The 16,416-nt window shown below is 40.9% G+C and overlaps 2 protein-coding genes and 1 non-coding gene across 11 annotated transcripts in view; 2 read left to right on the top strand and 1 right to left on the bottom strand.

Moving 5' to 3' along the window:
* Window positions 1–46: 46 nt before the first annotated feature.
* Gpatch11 (G-patch domain containing 11) lies at window positions 47–10,215 on the top strand. 9 transcript variants are annotated; one of them, XM_090337146.1, is made up of 10 exons: window positions 47–96; window positions 937–1,076; window positions 3,378–3,449; window positions 5,253–5,479; window positions 6,157–6,198; window positions 6,359–6,479; window positions 6,595–6,685; window positions 8,106–8,219; window positions 9,159–9,240; window positions 9,955–10,215. In XM_090337146.1, exons 3-10 carry the CDS (start codon window positions 3,391–3,393, stop codon window positions 10,008–10,010), a joined length of 792 nt encoding a protein of 263 aa, XP_090193272.1. In that variant the 5' UTR covers window positions 47–96; window positions 937–1,076; window positions 3,378–3,390; the 3' UTR covers window positions 10,011–10,215. The 9 variants fall into 9 exon arrangements, with proteins under 9 accessions (XP_090193272.1, XP_090193278.1, XP_090193273.1 ...); XM_090337147.1 differs by having other exon boundaries at window positions 78–96; window positions 940–1,076; XM_090337144.1 differs by lacking the exon at window positions 47–96 and adding an exon at window positions 104–202.
* Window positions 10,216–12,028: 1,813 nt separating this feature from the next.
* Window positions 12,029–12,135, top strand: LOC150060876 (U6 spliceosomal RNA). Its single transcript, XR_016536362.1, has one exon. It is a non-coding gene; the product is annotated as a U6 spliceosomal RNA (small nuclear RNA).
* A 34-nt stretch (window positions 12,136–12,169) lies between these two features.
* The window catches only part of Eif2ak2 (eukaryotic translation initiation factor 2 alpha kinase 2), a 29,396-nt gene continuing 25,149 nt past the window's right edge, over window positions 12,170–16,416 (bottom strand). The window contains exons 14-16 of the mRNA XM_090337142.1: window positions 14,916–15,017; window positions 13,171–13,224; window positions 12,170–13,090 (exon numbers count right to left, since the gene is read on the bottom strand). Coding sequence (XP_090193268.1) covers window positions 12,968–13,090; window positions 13,171–13,224; window positions 14,916–15,017 — 279 coding nt within the window. The 3' untranslated portion in view covers window positions 12,170–12,967. The remainder of the gene's footprint in view (window positions 13,091–13,170; window positions 13,225–14,915; window positions 15,018–16,416) is intronic.

Raw genomic sequence — 16,416 nt, 5'->3', positions numbered from 1 at the left:
CGGAGCGCAGGCTTGCAGGAAACGAGGGCAGAGCGCACGCGCGGACTGCTGGGTCTGCGCAGTCGCAATCGCCGGTCTTCGCAGTACCCGCCTGCGGTAAGTTTCCCTTTGAGTCCGTCTTGGGGAAGCAGGTGAGCAGAAGCCCCCGGGTGAATGGCGAGCGCATGCGCAGAGCGCTCTGGGGAGCGAGCGGAGTGGCCCGGTAGGATCTGCGGGCGCGGTGGGGAAGCCGGGGGGCGGGGAATGAGCGAAGGTGTAGCGCGTTGGCCGCGAGCGCCCCTCCCACCGCCAGCCCCGTTTCCCCCCCCCAGTGGTGGCGTCGGTGGGACCCTCGGAGCCTGGAGGAACGCGGGGCGGGTGAGTGGGATCGCACCCTCTCCCGGGGATGCGAGGCGGGATCTCCGTGCGGGAAGCCGCACCAGGGCGGCTGCCTCTCCGATCGCGGAACGTGGCTGCCGCCGAGGAGTGTGGGCTCTCCACCCCCAAAAAGCAGGAGAGGATGCTGGAGTGATTCTTCAGCGTGCCCCCCTTGCCCTGGAGCCTTCCCGTGTCTCTGAACCCCACCCCCTCCACGCCCGGTTTGTCACCTGGGAAGGGAGGGGCGATGCTGGCGTGTATTTGGAAAGGGAGCTTTCACGGGGGGGAAAAGAACCCCCGTGAACACGATGTGCTGGCCCACACGCTTTTAAACCCAGGGCTCCAGAGCCAGGCCCTGCCTGTATATTGAGGATGTGTACTTACATGCAGTTGTGTATAAATGAGTCAGAGAACCCCCATTCAGGCCCATCTGGAATTTTAAAGCTAAACGAGACCCTTAAAAACAATCTTATTGGGGTCTGGGGGTGTAGCCCAGGGATGACACATTTGCCTAGCATGGGTGATGGTAAGTGCAATCCCCAGTAGTGCAAAAATAATCTTCTTAATTCTGTTTTCCAGTAGCAAGACCATTGAAACCCTCTATTTGTGGCTGCACGAGCAAGTCCGTTAGCCATCTTACACTCTAATATCTCCAATCGGACAATGAGACTGTTCTTACCTAATTGAGTTACTGATAAAGTGGGCAAATCCTGAGTGTGGTATGTAAAAATATTATTACAAGTGGACATGAAGTTTAGACAAAGCTAGACAAAGGCTGTAACTGCTGTACATATTTGTAACCTATACTTTTAAAAACAAAACTGAACTGTAATGTTTAAGAATGCACATGTGGAAAATGGAAAAGGAGATTCTAGAGGAAGAAAATAATTGATATAAAAGATTCAATAGTGACTCCTCCTTATACCAAAATAAGGATACATTTGGATTGAGGATTAAGATAGATCCCACATGGGATAATGTTGTATCTCCTGCTGTGATAATGGCTTATATTACCTTTCACTACATAACAAATTATCTCAGTTTAGCGCCTTAAAAACTTACAGTCATTTATTGTCTCCATTTTTGTATGTCAAGAATTTAGTAGCAAGCTGGGCATAGTGGCTCATAACAGTGATCTTAGCTACAGGAGAAGCAGAGCTAGGAATCTGAGGCTAGCCAAGACAAAAATTAGAGATCTTATCTCCCCCAAAATAAGCTGGGTATACTGGTCATATGTGTAATCCCAGCTCCTCTGGAGGCATAAATAGAAGGATCACCACACAATGGTGGCCGTAGAGAAAAAGCACAAGAATTTAGCTGAAAAGTAAATAAGCCAAAAAAGAACCAGATACTTAGCAAATGCAAGTGTGAGGTCTTGGGAATAATACAATGCTTCATGTTCTACCCACAATGGGATTCTGCATCTCAAGAAGATCCTAGGTAGTTCATATACACAAAGTTTAAGAAGCACTTTTCTGGATAATTTTAATCCTCTAAGGGCTAATAATTACATCATTTTTAACTATGAATAGGAATGTTCCTCAAAATATTTCCATATAAGCAAGGATATTTATCAAGTTCTGGCCAGGAGCATGGCCTAGTGGTAGAGTGCTTGCCTAGCAAGCATGAAGCCCTGGGTTCAATTCCTTGGTACCGCATACACAAAAAAAGCCAGAACTGGGCCGGGAGTTTGGCCTAGTGGTTAAAGTGCTTGCCTAGCATGCATGAAGACACGGGTTCGATTCCTTGGTACCACATACATAGAAAAAAGCCAGAAGTGGTGCTGAGGCTCAAGTGGTAGAGCTCTAGCCTTGAGAAAGTCCAAGGACAGTGCTCAGGCCCTGAGCTCAAGCCCAGGACTGGCAAAAAAAAAAAAGCCAGAACTGGTTCTGTGCTTAAGTAGTAGAGCTCTAGCTTTGAGAAAGTCCAAGAAGAGTGCCTAGACCCTGAGTTCAAGCCCCAGGACTAGCAAAAATAAAAATTGGCTGGGAGTGTGGCCTAGTGGTAGAGTGCCTGCTTAGCATGCTCAAACCCTGGGTTTGATTCCTCTGTACTCTATACTCAGAAAAGGCCAGAAGTGGTGCTATGGCTCAAGTGGTAGAGTACTAGCCTTTAGAAAGCCCAAAGACAGTGCCCAGGCCCTGAGGTAAAACACCAGGACTAGCAAAAAAAAAAAAAAATTATCAAGTTGCAGCCAAACTTAAAGCACACATATAAAGGTCTGTGGGCAGTCCCAGATTGGTCAATACAGATTTTGGAGGAGATGGAAGAAGGACATATCCGAAATATGTTTCAAAGGTAATGAGAAACCCATAGGACTTGAATAAGAAACTAATGGACAGTTAGGGGTTAGGTTATGATGAGTAATGTATCTTCTGCTTTGCTAAATGACTGGACCTCCATTGCCAGAGGGTCCAGTGTATTGAAGTGCTTGAAACAGATGTAACCTGATCTGATTTGAATCTAAAGGGGCAAACATTAAAAGAAAACTGGAGGTGGTTTGGTAAGAAGAGCTGCAGAGGCAACAGGTTAATCAGAAAGCTGTTCTAATATTTCAAATGAGAACAAGGTATCTGAACTAAAGTACTGGTCATAACTAAGGGGGGAAAGTTGTGGGAGGAGTACAGTGTTGACACTGGTGGGGAGATACAGAGTGTAAGAGGTTTGGACTGGGGCCGGGAGTTTGGCCTAGTGGTTAAAGTGCTTGCCTAGCATGCACAAAGACCCGGGTTCGATTCCTCGGTACCACATACATAGAAAAAAGCCGGAAGTGGTGCTGAGGCTCAAGTGGTAGAGCTCTAGCCTTGAGAAAGTCCAAGGACAGTGCTCAGGCCCTGAGCTCAAGCCCAGGACTGGCAAAAAAAAAAAAAAAAAAGAGGTTTGGACTGTTGAGTTTAAGAGCTTCACAAATAAAGATGCCAGGGACATTTGACTATGTAGTAGAACTCTAGAGAAAGGTCATGGTGAGAGATATTGAAAAAAATAAAAATTGATATTACTTTATCCCATTGGATTTATAGATTGAATTGACATATGAAGTTGAACATGGAAGAAGAAGAGGACTACATGTCTGATTCTTTCATTAATGTCCAGTAAGTAAATTGTACACTTTATGTAATGATATGTATAAGACATGTATAGACTAGGAAACAGGGACACTGATTTTCAAATGTGACATTAGAAAGTCAGTCCTACTTTATCATAACACTTCCTATGTGTCCTTCAAAGATGCTAGGAAACTTTTACTCCCTTTTAGTGCTAATCATTTGCTTTCATTTTTTTTTTAATGCCAGTCTTTGGCTTAAATTCAGTATCTGGGCATTGTCCCTAAACAGTTTTACTCAAGGCTTGCACTGTAACTCCCTTCCTTCCTTCCTTCTTTCCTTCTTACCTTCCTTCCTTCCTTTCTTTCCTTCTTTTTGCCAGTCCTAGGGTTTGCACTCAGGGCCTGAGCACTGTCCTTGGGCTTTCCTCAAGGCTATTGCTCTACCATTTGAGCTACAGCACCACTTCTGGCTTTTTTTGTATATATGGCACTGAGGAGTCAAACCTGGGTCTTCATGTATGCTAGGCAAGCACTCTACCACTAGGCCAAACTCCTGGCCCATCCACTTAGAGGTTTTTGGTGGTTACTTGGAGGTAAGAGTCTCACAGACTTCCCTGCCCAGGCTGCTTCAAACTGTGATCCTCAGTTTACTAAGTAGCTAGGCTTGCAGGAATAACCTACTGGCATCCAGATTCATTTGCTTTTCTTGATCCAATGTACCCTCTTTCAAGGAAATATACTCTGCTCTGTGTGTGTTTGAACTCAAGGCCTTAAAGTCACACTTGGCTTTCTTTTTTTTTTTTTTTTTTGGTGAGTCCTAGGCCTGAACTCAGGCCTGTTCACTGACCTTGAGCTTTCCTCAAGTCTAACGCTCTACAACTGGAGTCACAACAGCACTTCCAGCTTTTTCTATGCATGTGGTACAGAGAAATCAAACCCAGATCTTCGTGCATGCTAGGCAAACACTCTACCACTAGGCCAAACTCCAAGCACCTTACACTTGGCTAGCTGGCTGGCTTGCTTGCTTCCTTTTTTTTTTTTGGTGGGTCATGGGCCTGGGCACCGTCCCTGAGCTCTTCCACTCAATGCTACTGCCCTATCCCTGAGCCACACACCCGCTTCCTGTTTTCTAGAGGTTAACTGGAGAGAGAATCTCATGTTCTTTAGTGCCCAGGCTGGCTTTGAACCGTGATCCTCAGATCTCAGCCTCCTGAGTAGCTATCAGTATGAGCTACCTCGCCTGGCTTCACACTTGGCTTTCTTGCTCATACCTCATCTCTGCTTATACCTAATAGCAGTGATAACAAAGATGATCATAAAGTCAAGACTGGAAAACTGAAATATTAAGTAGTGTCAGCTATGTAAATGCTAGTTACGAAAAACTTCACATTTCCTTTATTCTTCTTCTTTTCTTTTTTGCCAGTCCTGGGGCTTGAACTCGGGATCTGGACACTGTCCTTGCCTTTGCAAGGCAAGTGCTCTACCACTTGAGCCATAGCACCACTTCTGTTATGTGGTACCAAGGATTATAACTCAGGCCTTTGTGCATGCTAGGCAAACACTCTACCACTAGACTCTTGGCTCTCCTTTATTTTTTATTTTTTGTTTTTTAAATTGTATTGTCAGGATAGTATATAGAGGGGTTACAATTACATTCATCAGGTAGTGGGTGCATTTCTTCTCACACATTGATACCCCTTCTCATGTTTTTGTCCCTGTTTCCCACCCCCTCCCAATCATGTTGTTTCCCCCTTCCCTTCCCTGTTTCAAATAAACAAATAAATGTATATACAATATACCAGGTAACGAAGTCAGATACAGTAACCACATGAGATTAACCATTTTTCAGAGAAGATATCAGACCAGGATTACCTATGCTGAGGCAAATACGAGAAGCTCGTCGAAAAGAAGAAAAGCAACAGGAAGCTAATTTGAAAAATAAACAGAAGAGTTTAAAAGAAGAAGAACAAGAAAGACGTGACCTTGGGTTGAAAAATGCACTAGGCTCTGAAAACAAAGGGTTTGCCTTACTCCAGAAGATGGGATATAAAAGTGGTCAGGCTCTTGGCAAAAGTGGTAAGTCACATTTGGAAATAGACAGATGTTCCCAACTATCACATTTTAATAGAAGATGTGACATTTTCATCCTATCCATCTAAAAAAAAACCTTAAAGGTCTTAGTCTCTTTTGTGTTAATAAATTATATAGAGAACTTACCTTCCCATATCCACATGTGCCATGAAGAATAGCACAGTGTTGAAACATTTACAACCCTACTTGTTTGATGGACCTGGTTTACAATGAAATCCTCAAAGGATGGTGACAGATGAGAAGTACAATGGCCACAGGACAGTGAAAATGGAATTAATGACAAGAGGGCTTGGCCTCTGCTCTGTACCTGGAGCAGCTCTCTGAGTGACTGTCTACCTGGAGCAGTTCCATTTTTCCCCCCTTGGAAGTGTTTACATAGATAAAAAGGCTATAAATTGATGGTAGCCTCCTAGGGTATTTTTCTTCTTCGCTGTAATTGCATTGATTTTCACCTAGGTAGGCTTTGTATTCTCTTAAGGATGTCATTGCCTTGGACCTGCTGTAGCAATAGTGGCATTTCTTAAACTTTAAGAGGCCATGAGTCAGCCTTACTCAGGAGTAGGTATTTAAAGGCAAGAAAGTAGCTTACTATTTATAATAATAAGCTAAGAGAGGATATGAATTGTCTACACTGAACTGTGTTTTGTTCTTTCTTTTTTTAGGAGATGGTATTGTTGAACCAATTCCTCTCCATGTCAAAACAGGTATGTAACTCCAGCCTTGAGCAGAAAAAGCCAACCAAGAGCACAAGGCCATGAATTCAAGCCCCAGGACCAATACCAAAACAATTTTTTAAAAAATACCATGTTTGAAATTTAAAAAAAAATCAGGAAGTTCCTTATCATAATTTTTGTCTTCAATCAGGGAAAAGTGGCATTGGTCATGAAGCATTATTAAAACGGAAAGCAGAAGAAAAATTAGAACACTACAGAAGAAAGATTCACATGAAAAACCAAGCTGAAGAAAAAGCTGAAGAAGAGTTTCGGTAAAACTGTTTGAACTGGCTTAGTTTAAAATATTCTTTCTCATGGTATGTTTTCTGTTGCTTTGGTATATAAAAGAGTTAAAGGTTATATAGACTTTATAATTTTTTATTATAGAATGCGACTTAAAAATAAGCAGGATGAAATGAAGCTAGAAGGAGATCTTAAAAGAAGCCAGCGTGCCTGCCAAGAGTTGGACAGCCAGAAGGTAAGCTGTCATAGGCTTTCAGTTTTGTAACATTGTGATAGCCCAGTATGATATATGAATTTTGTTTTGTTGTTGTTTTGGGTTTTTTTTTTTTTTTTTGCCGGGCCTGGCTTGAACTCAGGGCCTGAGCACTGTCCTTGGACTTTCTCAAGGCTACAGCTCTACCACTTGAGCCTCAGCACCACTTCCAGCTTTTTTCTATGTATATGGTGCCAAAGAATTGAACCCAGGTTTTCATGCATGCTAGGCGAGCACTCTACCACTAGGCTAAACTCCCAGCCCACGAAATGTTTTTACTTAAGAGAACTCCAAGCCAGTGCTGACAGCTCACACTAGAATTCCAGCTACTCAGGAAGCTGAGATCTGATGATCATAATTCAGACAACCCTGGCCAACAAATCCAAGAGAGTCTTGTCTCCAGTTAGCCAGCCAAACACCAGAACTGAAGTTGAGGCTCAAGTGGTAGAATACCAACAGTGAGACAAGTGAACATTGGAAATCTTCAGTTCAATCCCAGTTGGCATAAAGAAAAAAGAAATACTCCAAGCCTGATTTATCTAGCTTTGAAAACTTTCACTTAAAAACAACAACAACAACAAAAAGGTACAGTAATGGCTTTCTCACTGTAGAAACCTGAGCTAACCAGCAAGAGTTAAGTAATTTGTTCTTTGCCAATATGAATTTTAATTACTCAGTATTAGAATATGTGGAAATTCTGTTCTCAATCATATACAGTTAGCCAGAATGGGACCCGGAGCATAGCCTAGTGGTAGAGTACTTGCCTGGCATGCATGAAGACCCAGGTTCAATTCCTCTGTACCACATACATAGAAAAGCCAGAGGTGATACCCTGGCTCAAATGGGAGAGCTCTAACCTTCAGAAAGCCCAGGGACAGTGCTTTGAGTTCAAGCCCTAGAACTGGCAAACAAAACAAAAAAAGAGTGCTTAAATTCAGTAAGCCAGAATAACTTATTCCTAGCCCATATTTTTGACTCTAATCTGAACCTATTAAAATCCGTTTCGGATTCAAATGATCTGAAAGAAATATTCTTTGCTTTTAGCTTAATAGTTCAAGTTTGACCAAATAAATGACTTTGTTTAAAGTCTCAAAAACATTGGTAAATTGGTTGGTAGAAACAATCTTTCACCTTGCTATGGTTTTAAATGCATTTACTGAGACATGACATTTATGTTTATGTGCATTATGTTACACACATGGTTTAAGTTTTCTGCTAGACTGTCAGTAGCAACTGGCAGACAATTCTAATTGGATTTGCATTCCCATTGTTTATGGTACAGTACTTTTAATTAGCAAGCAGTCAATATTTATCGGAAGATTGAATGTATGTTCATAAGAGCATACTTTGATAGTCTTAATATGTATATTAAGTTTCATGAGAAGTAATTGTACATCTTCAGAATATTGAGGTTCCCAGGGAGACATGGTACTGGTTGAGGCCTGAAGAGGAGACTGACAAAGAGGAAGAGGAAGAAGAACAGGATGAAGATGAATATTGGAGTGAAGATTTAAGTGTATGTGTTGACACCATTGTCTTTCCTTCATAGCAGGGTATCTTGGCCTTGGCACTATTAATGCTTTGAGTATTATTGGTTGTGGGAAGCAGTCCTTTGTGTTGTAAGATTTGCAGGCACATCCCTGGACACACTTGCCTCCAGATGACCCTGAGGCATCAAAAATACCTCCAGCATAACTGACTATCTCTAGAGGAAAAATAACCCTGGCTGAGAACTGCTGCTTTCCTGCATTACTAACCCCAAATGAGAATCACGTGTACATTTTCCATTTAGCTTCTGCTTACCCTCTCCCCTCAGATTCAGTTTGGATGAGAGATACAGTGCAAACGTGAACTATTTTAATTTATACCTTTTGTCCTGTTGAAACTTCTGGAAATGATTGTGATGTGTTTGTGTTTCCCTTGCTCATCATCAAAACAAAACAGAAAAACATAACCTGAAGGAAGATGGTTTAAGAAAGGAGGATACTGTCTCTCCTGTACTTATTTATATGTCAGAATTTAGCGGAGAACAGTCACTTTGAAACCTTTATGTACTGTGCCAGATGACAAATAACTATGTTCATGACAGAAGAAAGCAGTGCTTACCTTTATCATACAAACCTGGTGGGGGAGAAGGGCAATAGGAAGATTCATTGAAAAGAGAAGGATCCCTACGGATTCTGGTTATCACAGAGCTAGCCAAAATCTACCTTCTGAATGTTAACCAGTAGTCTTTATTGTGTTTGTCAAGTTTGTAGGAATTTCTAGGTGACTAGACCTGGGATACATTGTGGATTACTTCTGCCTTTGATACTTATGGTAACTATTTGAGAATACAAGAGAATATTTACAGCCTAAGCTACCTTAGATTTTTAAGAGCCAAAATAATAATAATAATAATAATACTGCCATGTTCCATGCAAAGTACCAATGTGTGTCTATATTCTGTGTCTAGGTTCTGGAGAAATTACAAATATTGACTAGTTACTTAAGAGAAGAACATCTGTATTGCATTTGGTGTGGAACGGCCTATGAAGGTAGGAAGGTGGTTTGTAATATTTTTGAATAATAAATATAAGTGCTTTTTTACTTATTCCATTCATATGGCATGTGGGCCCACTATCAGGAAGAAATAATGACTAGCTGTTGAAGAGACTGCAAGTAGAACAATCACGATTCATGTTAGCCCAGGCAAAATTTTAGCTACTTGGGAGGCAAAGATCAGGATCCCATTTTGAGGCTAGTCCAGGCAAAAGTTAGCAAGACTGTATCTCAACACCAAGCCTAGCTTGGTGTCATGTATATTGTCCCATCTATACTGGAGGTATTATAGGTAGGAGAAACAGAGTCTGAGGCTAACACAGACAGAAACATGAAGCTATGTATAAAATGACCTAAGCAAGAAGTGATGGAGGTATGGCGCAAGTCATAGCCCAACGTTCAAAATCCCAAGTTTACCCCAAGAGGGGGGATGAACCTGCCAAATGTCTTCTGAAGCCAAATGTCTCCCCCTATCAACACATATGAGCTACTAACACGTGAGCAAACTGCCTTTGCTCGAGCTAGTACTTAAGGACTTACTGCTTGAGAAGGAAGAATTTTTGGTTATGGTTTTGGTTTTTCTGAATGTTTTCCTGGTTTGCTTAGCAGAGTAAATGAGAAACAATCAAAAATGATGGTTACACTGAAGTTTCTTTCTGCAAGTTTACTGTAAAAATTGTATTTTTTAAATTTCCATCTCATAATTACAGATAAAAAAGACCTCGCTAAAAATTGCCCAGGACCAACTTCTGCTGATCACGACTAAGATGGGTCCCAATAAAACAGAAATTGCTGATCTCAGAACGGACAGAGGGCCTTCCTGTAATGCTTGCACTACTTGTACCTCTAATGTTAAGTGTTCCATGGCTTGAGAAAAGTAATACAATATTATTTTAGAACACAGGTATCATGGACTTGGACAATTAGAGTTTATTTTGTTATTCCTATTAAAATGAGGTGTTTTATGACCATGTTTGTGTATCCATTGCAAGTAATTGTTAAAATTTTGTTTTGTTTTGTTTTGCCAGTCCTGGGGTTTGAACTCAGTGCTTGGATACTGTCCTTGAACTTTCTCAAGGATACTGCTCTGCCACTTGAGCCACAGCACCACTTCTGGCTTTTTCTGGGTATATGGTACCAAGGAATCGAACTCAGGGCTTCATGCATGTGAGGCAAGCACTCTACTACTGGGGCACACTCCTGGGCCCAGTTGTTAAGTTTTAGCTTCCCTTCTGTCACTGACTGTTAGAAACAATTGACTACCTTAAACTTCATGAGTTACAAGTACACTGAATCTAGAAATCCCTCAGCAGCATTCATGGCAGGCAGTCATCTAACCTCTTAACTTTGTTTTCCCATAGTCCTAGAGTGTTTTCTGCTCTAAAAACAATCTAAATCTACTGCAAGGTAGATTCTAAATTCTTTTCAAGTTTTCTCTCTTAAACTAAAACCTGCTCTCTGTAAATTAACTGAGTAGAAATAAACGCAAGTTCTGCCCAAGGTCAGTCATAAATATAAACTTTTCTTTCTTTTTTTTTTTTTGGGGGGGGGGGCAGTCCTGGTACTTGAACTCAGGGCCTGAGCACTGTCCTTGGGCAAGTCCACTTGCATGGGTGTCTCCTCTATTGACTGTGATTCAACTAATGTGTGGTTATAGAATGTATAGATTCATTTTAAAGTTTCTAAAATAAGTCTGCTGAGCACCTTATGGTAAAGAATTACTGCTAATGGGGCCAGGAGTTTGGCCTAGTGGTTAAAGTGCTTGCCTAGCATGCCTGAAGACCCGGGTTCGATTCCTCGGTACCACATACATAGAAAAAAGCCGGAAGTGGTGCTGAGGCTCAAGTGGTAGAGCTCTAGCCTTGAGAAAGTCCAAGGACAGTGCTCAGGCCCTGAGCTCAAGCCCAGGACTGGCAAAAATAAAATAAAATAAAAAATTACTGCTAGCAGCTCATACCCGTAATGCTAGCAACTTAGGAGGCTGAGATCTGAGGATAGAGTTTGAAGCCAACCCAGGCAGAAAATGAGACTCATCTTCAATAAACTACTCAGAAAAAGTTGGAAGTGGTGCTGTGGCTCAAATGGTAGAGCCTTGGCCTTGAGCAAGAGATCTCAGCAACAGTACCCAGGCCCTAGGCCCTGAGTTCAAGCCCCCCCCCCCCAAAAAAAAGCTAAAAGGTCCAGTCATTTTGAATCTTCTGACTATGGACATGAACAATTATGCTGAGAATGAGAGAATAACCTTGACAGAACCCATGACTGCAGCAGAGTTGAAGTCTACATTTACAGATATACATTCCCACTTTCTAGTGTGGAAATTTCTGCTTTTCCATCTAATGTTAAAAACAGGATTTCAATATGAGTAAAAACTTAATTTTCATTCATGTATGCCTATTAGGACTTTCATAACTACTGAAGGAGGAAAGTATTGAGAAAAAATCCATTTGATGTAAAACATTTTTAAGAAATTTGAAACTTCAAAAATGTTTAAGTTTTCTTGGGTGCTAGTGACTCCTGCCTGGAATCCTAGCTACCTAGAAGGCTGACATCTGAGGATCGAGGTTCAAAGCCAGCCTAGGTAGGAAAATCTGAGACTCATATCTCCAATTAACCATCAGAAAGCCCCTCAAGTGGCAGAGAATTTGTCTTGGGAAAAAAAAAAAAAAAGCTCAGCGCATCTACACTGTGAGTTCAAACCCTGGGACTGGAACAAAACAGTTTTAACATTTCACATAATTTACTTTTGCTGAAGTTGTGCTATAGGTATTTTCAACATTTTATGTAGTGCTCGCTTCGGCAGCACATATACTAAAATTGGAACGATACAGAGAAGATTAGCATGGCCCCTGCGCAAGGATGACACGCAAATTCGTGAAGCGTTCCATATTTAAAAAAAAACAAAAAAACATTCTATGTAGATTTTATTGAATGTCTCATTTTTCTTAATTATATACCCAGAATGGTAGCCTCTGACATTCAAGATACACAGACACATTCAAAACATTCAAGTACAAAATCAGTTCACCTCATATACATTTACTTCAAGTATTATTTGCCAAAGATTTACTGTTCAGACACACTTCATACAAAAAAATGGATGCAGATACAATAGAATATTGTTTGATAACGAAAATCGAATCAATTACTGATCCATGCTACAACATGGATGAAGGTTGAGAACATACTACTAAATGAAAAGAATCACATGCCTTTTGATAATTCCCAGTAGTTTTGGTGCCTGTAAATGACTTACATGAACATTCTTCTAGGCAGGTGTGTTACAGTGGGTGGCTTTGAAAGAATATACTGCTTCATCTTTACTAGATTATCAAATCATTTTCACAAGTAGTTTAATCACTTGTCTTTTTACGGGTATGTATTTGTTGGAGGGGCTTGTAAACAATTTAAGGCAAGGAAAGACCTTTTGGGGGCCTAGTGATAAAGAAGAGTATTTTGGAAGTAGCACTGTGGTTCAATGTGGTAGAGCATTAGCCTTGAGCTGAAGAGCTCAGTGACAACGCCTAGGCCCAGAGTTCAAGCTCCATGACAGACCAAAAAAAAAAAAAAAAAAAAACAAAAAACAAAGAAGAACATTTTGAGGGTATTGCCCATCTTCAAAATACAAAGATAAAGCAAAGTTAACATGCGTAGCAATATTCCCTAGCTGATTTTGGAATTAAAGGAAAATTATGTATTAGAAACAAGATCTTTTCCCAAAGGAGGCTACAAGGTTTTATTTTCCCTCTTCTCTTGGGAATTCTTCCACTTAGCCAAGGTCCTCAGGATTTCAGATGTGTCAGGTCGATCCTTGGGGTTTTTTGTTAGTAATTTCTCTAGAAGACTTTTCTGAAATCACAATAAGAGTCAGTACTAATGAATAAAACATGGAAATAAGTAAAATTTGGATTTTTTCAAGTGTCACTTGCCTCTTTGTTGTCAAATACATCCGAGAAAATACCATTCCTTAGGTTTTCAAAAATCTGAAAATAAAACATTTATTAGGAGGCTACTTGTGAAAAACAAAAACAAAACACAACAAAATAGTGGCTAAGGAGACCTAAATTAGGTAGAAAGCAAGCAGAACATCCTTACTACAGCCTCCTGTAACTTTTGGTGTTTTGAAACGTTACAGGTGCATTATGTTTTTTTTTTTACTTCCTCCTGCCTTTTTGAAACCCTCTATGGTAGCTGACTTCATCACCCTGTTTTCTTTTTCTTTTTTGTTTTTTCCAGTCCTGGGGAAAACTCAGGGCTTGGACATTGTCCTTGGACACTTTTTGCTCAAGGCTAACGCTCTGCCACTTGAGCCACAGCAACATTTCTGGCTTTTTCTGAGTATGTGGTACTGAAGAATCGAACCCAGGGCTTCATGCGCGTTAGGTGAGCACTATATCACTAGGCCAAACTTCTGGTCCATCACCCCTGTTTTCTTTTTTCTTTCTTCTTTCTTTTTGTTGGTCATGGGCCTTGAACTCTGGGCCTGGGCACGCTATGTCTGAGCTCTTCAGCTCAAGGCTACCGCCCTACCACTTGAGCCACAGCACCACTTCTGGTTTTCTAGTGGTTATTTGGTGAGTGCCAGGGACATTTTAGTGCATGGGCTGGCTTTGAACTGCGATCCTCAGATCTCAGCCTCCTGAGGATTACAGGAATGAGCCACCGCGCCCGGCTATCACCCCTGTTTTCTTTTACTTTATTATTTTACTTTTATTTATTATCTTTTACATGTGTGTTTGCTTGTAGGTGTGCATGTGTGTGTTCTTGCACTTAGGACACTTTCTTGAGCTTTTTCTATCATGGCTAGGGCTCTATTACTTGAGCCACAGCTCTACTTCTGCTTTTGGCTGTCTCATAGACTTACCTGGGGCCAGGAGTTTAGCCTAATGGTAGCGTACTTGAGTACTTGCCTAGCATGCATGAAGTCCTGGGTTCAATTCCTCAGTACCACATACATAGAAAAAGCCAGAAGTGGTAAAGCTCTAGCCAAGGACATTGCTCAGGCTCTGAGTTCAAGCACCAGGACTGGCAAAAAAAAAAAAAAATCTCTCATAGACTTTCCTGCCTAGGCTGGTTTTAAAGTGTGCTCCTCAAATCCTAGCCTTTTTAGTAGCTAGGATACAGGCATGAGCTACCAGGGCCTGGCAGCTTGTTCATTTTCATATTCCTTGTAGCATTCAACACAGCATCTACCTTAAAGCAAGTAATGAAAATATGCAGTAAGATTCTAATTGGAATCTTATGAAATGTACAGACCTAACAAAGAAGGTCAAAATCTTTGGTCAATAAAAAATTGGTCATCAGGGGGCCGGGAGTTTGGCCTAGTGGTTAAAGTGCTTGCCTAGCATGCACTAAGACCCGGGTTCGATTCCTCGGTACCACATACATAGAAAAAAGCCGGAAGTGGTGCTGAGGCTCAAGTGGTAGAGCTCTAGCCTTGAGAAAGTCCAAGGACAGTGCTCAGGCCCTGAGCTCAAGCCCAGGACTGGCAAAAAAAAAAAAAAAAAAAAAAATTGGTCATCAGAACTTAACAAGAGAGAAAATTCATACTTTCCTTGCAACCAGATGTGAATATATATTCACATTTTGCAGGATGGCAGACACTATTTGCTGGATGCTGAGAAGATAACAACCAGTCATTTTTGCTTGCTGATTCTTTCTTTGAGATGTTTACCTTCACTGTTTCCGTAACTGTGGTAATTTTGCAAAGAAGTTCAGCAAGAATTAGCCCCAAAGAAAAAATGTCGACTTCTTTTCCATATTCTTCTGAGGAAAGCTAAAGAGACCAAAGTACAATTGCCTTTTTTAATCAGCTGATAAAAGTATTTATGTCTTCTAAAGCCAAAAAATAAAGTCATTGAATCATAAATCTTACATCCCATAAAAATGTTCAAAGCTATACCACTGCAGAGCATAATCACCTGGGTAAAATACTGCTGACCTGGATACTTGCTCAACTTGGAAATAGGATACTAATCATATTGACCTTAAAGTTTAACTGTAGCGCTAAATAAGACACAGCAGTTAAAGCTGTTAAAATAGTGCCTACTGGGCCAGGAAGATAGCCTAGTGGTAGAGTGCTCTCCTAGCATGCACAAAACCCTGGGTTCAGTTCCCCAGAACCATGTACACAGAAAAAGCCGGAAGTCGTGCTGTGGCTCAAGTGGCAGAGTGTTAACCTTGAGTAAAAAGTGTCCAAGGACAGTGCCCAGGTCCTGAGTTCAAGCCCCATTCAAGGACTGGCAAAAAAAAAAATAGTGCCTACTAAGGACTTGCATGTTCATGACATTATTCTTGATAATATTTCATAATTTGAAACACTCCAAATGTACATGAACAAGAATGGAAAAACATATTGTGATATAATTATTCAACAGAGTCATACAACAAGACAAAACTGTAAGTTCTCTGACAGATAATTAAACGAAGAAATAAGTACAAATTCAATGATTCCATTCATATGAAGTTCAAGATGAAAGTCTGAGAATAGGAAACCTAAAGCATGACACCAGAAATCAGAGCACTGGTTATCTCTGGGCATTCAGGAGGAAGGAATGACTAGAAAGAGGCCTAAGATATTTTTCTTGAGAAGGCAGCATGCTCATATTCTTCCAGTCGAAAGTTATTATTCAAATCACCTTTTGAGTGACAATTTGGCTATATTCACCATGTTGGAAATGCATTTTTCATTTTATGCAAATGAATCTACCATAGACTCATGGGATCTATGAGAAGTTGAACTACAATTGGCCCACTGTATCTATTCAACTTGCAGATTCAACCAAGTGTAGATCAGCTCTGAACAGAAAATTATATCTACATTGGATGTGTAGAGACCCTTTTTCTTATTGTTTAGGACTTATTTCCTAAAGAACATATTATAACAAGCTGAGTATGGTAATGCACGTGTATAATTCCTGCATTGAGAAGGATGAGGCAGGAGAATCAGAATACCAAGAGAATCATTCCATAGCAAAAGAAGGAGGAAAGGGCAGACTTTCAAGAAACAGCAGAGGTGGTTTGGTTTACAATTGCTGTCAAGTACTAAACACTAGTGGAATAAAAGATTCATTCTGAGGGTCCTAAGGGATAGACCCAAGACTAGAGGCTGAATATGACCTAAAGGTTTCTTTTACTATTCCAGTGTTCCCTCTGGGCTGTCCAAAGAATATGCA

Source organism: Megascapheus bottae, chromosome 7, assembly GCF_031878675.1.
Source record: "Megascapheus bottae isolate mThoBot1 chromosome 7, mThoBot2.hap1, whole genome shotgun sequence".
Classification (NCBI taxonomy): domain Eukaryota; kingdom Metazoa; phylum Chordata; class Mammalia; order Rodentia; family Geomyidae; genus Megascapheus; species Megascapheus bottae.
This window is presented reverse-complemented; position numbering and strand designations above follow the sequence as displayed.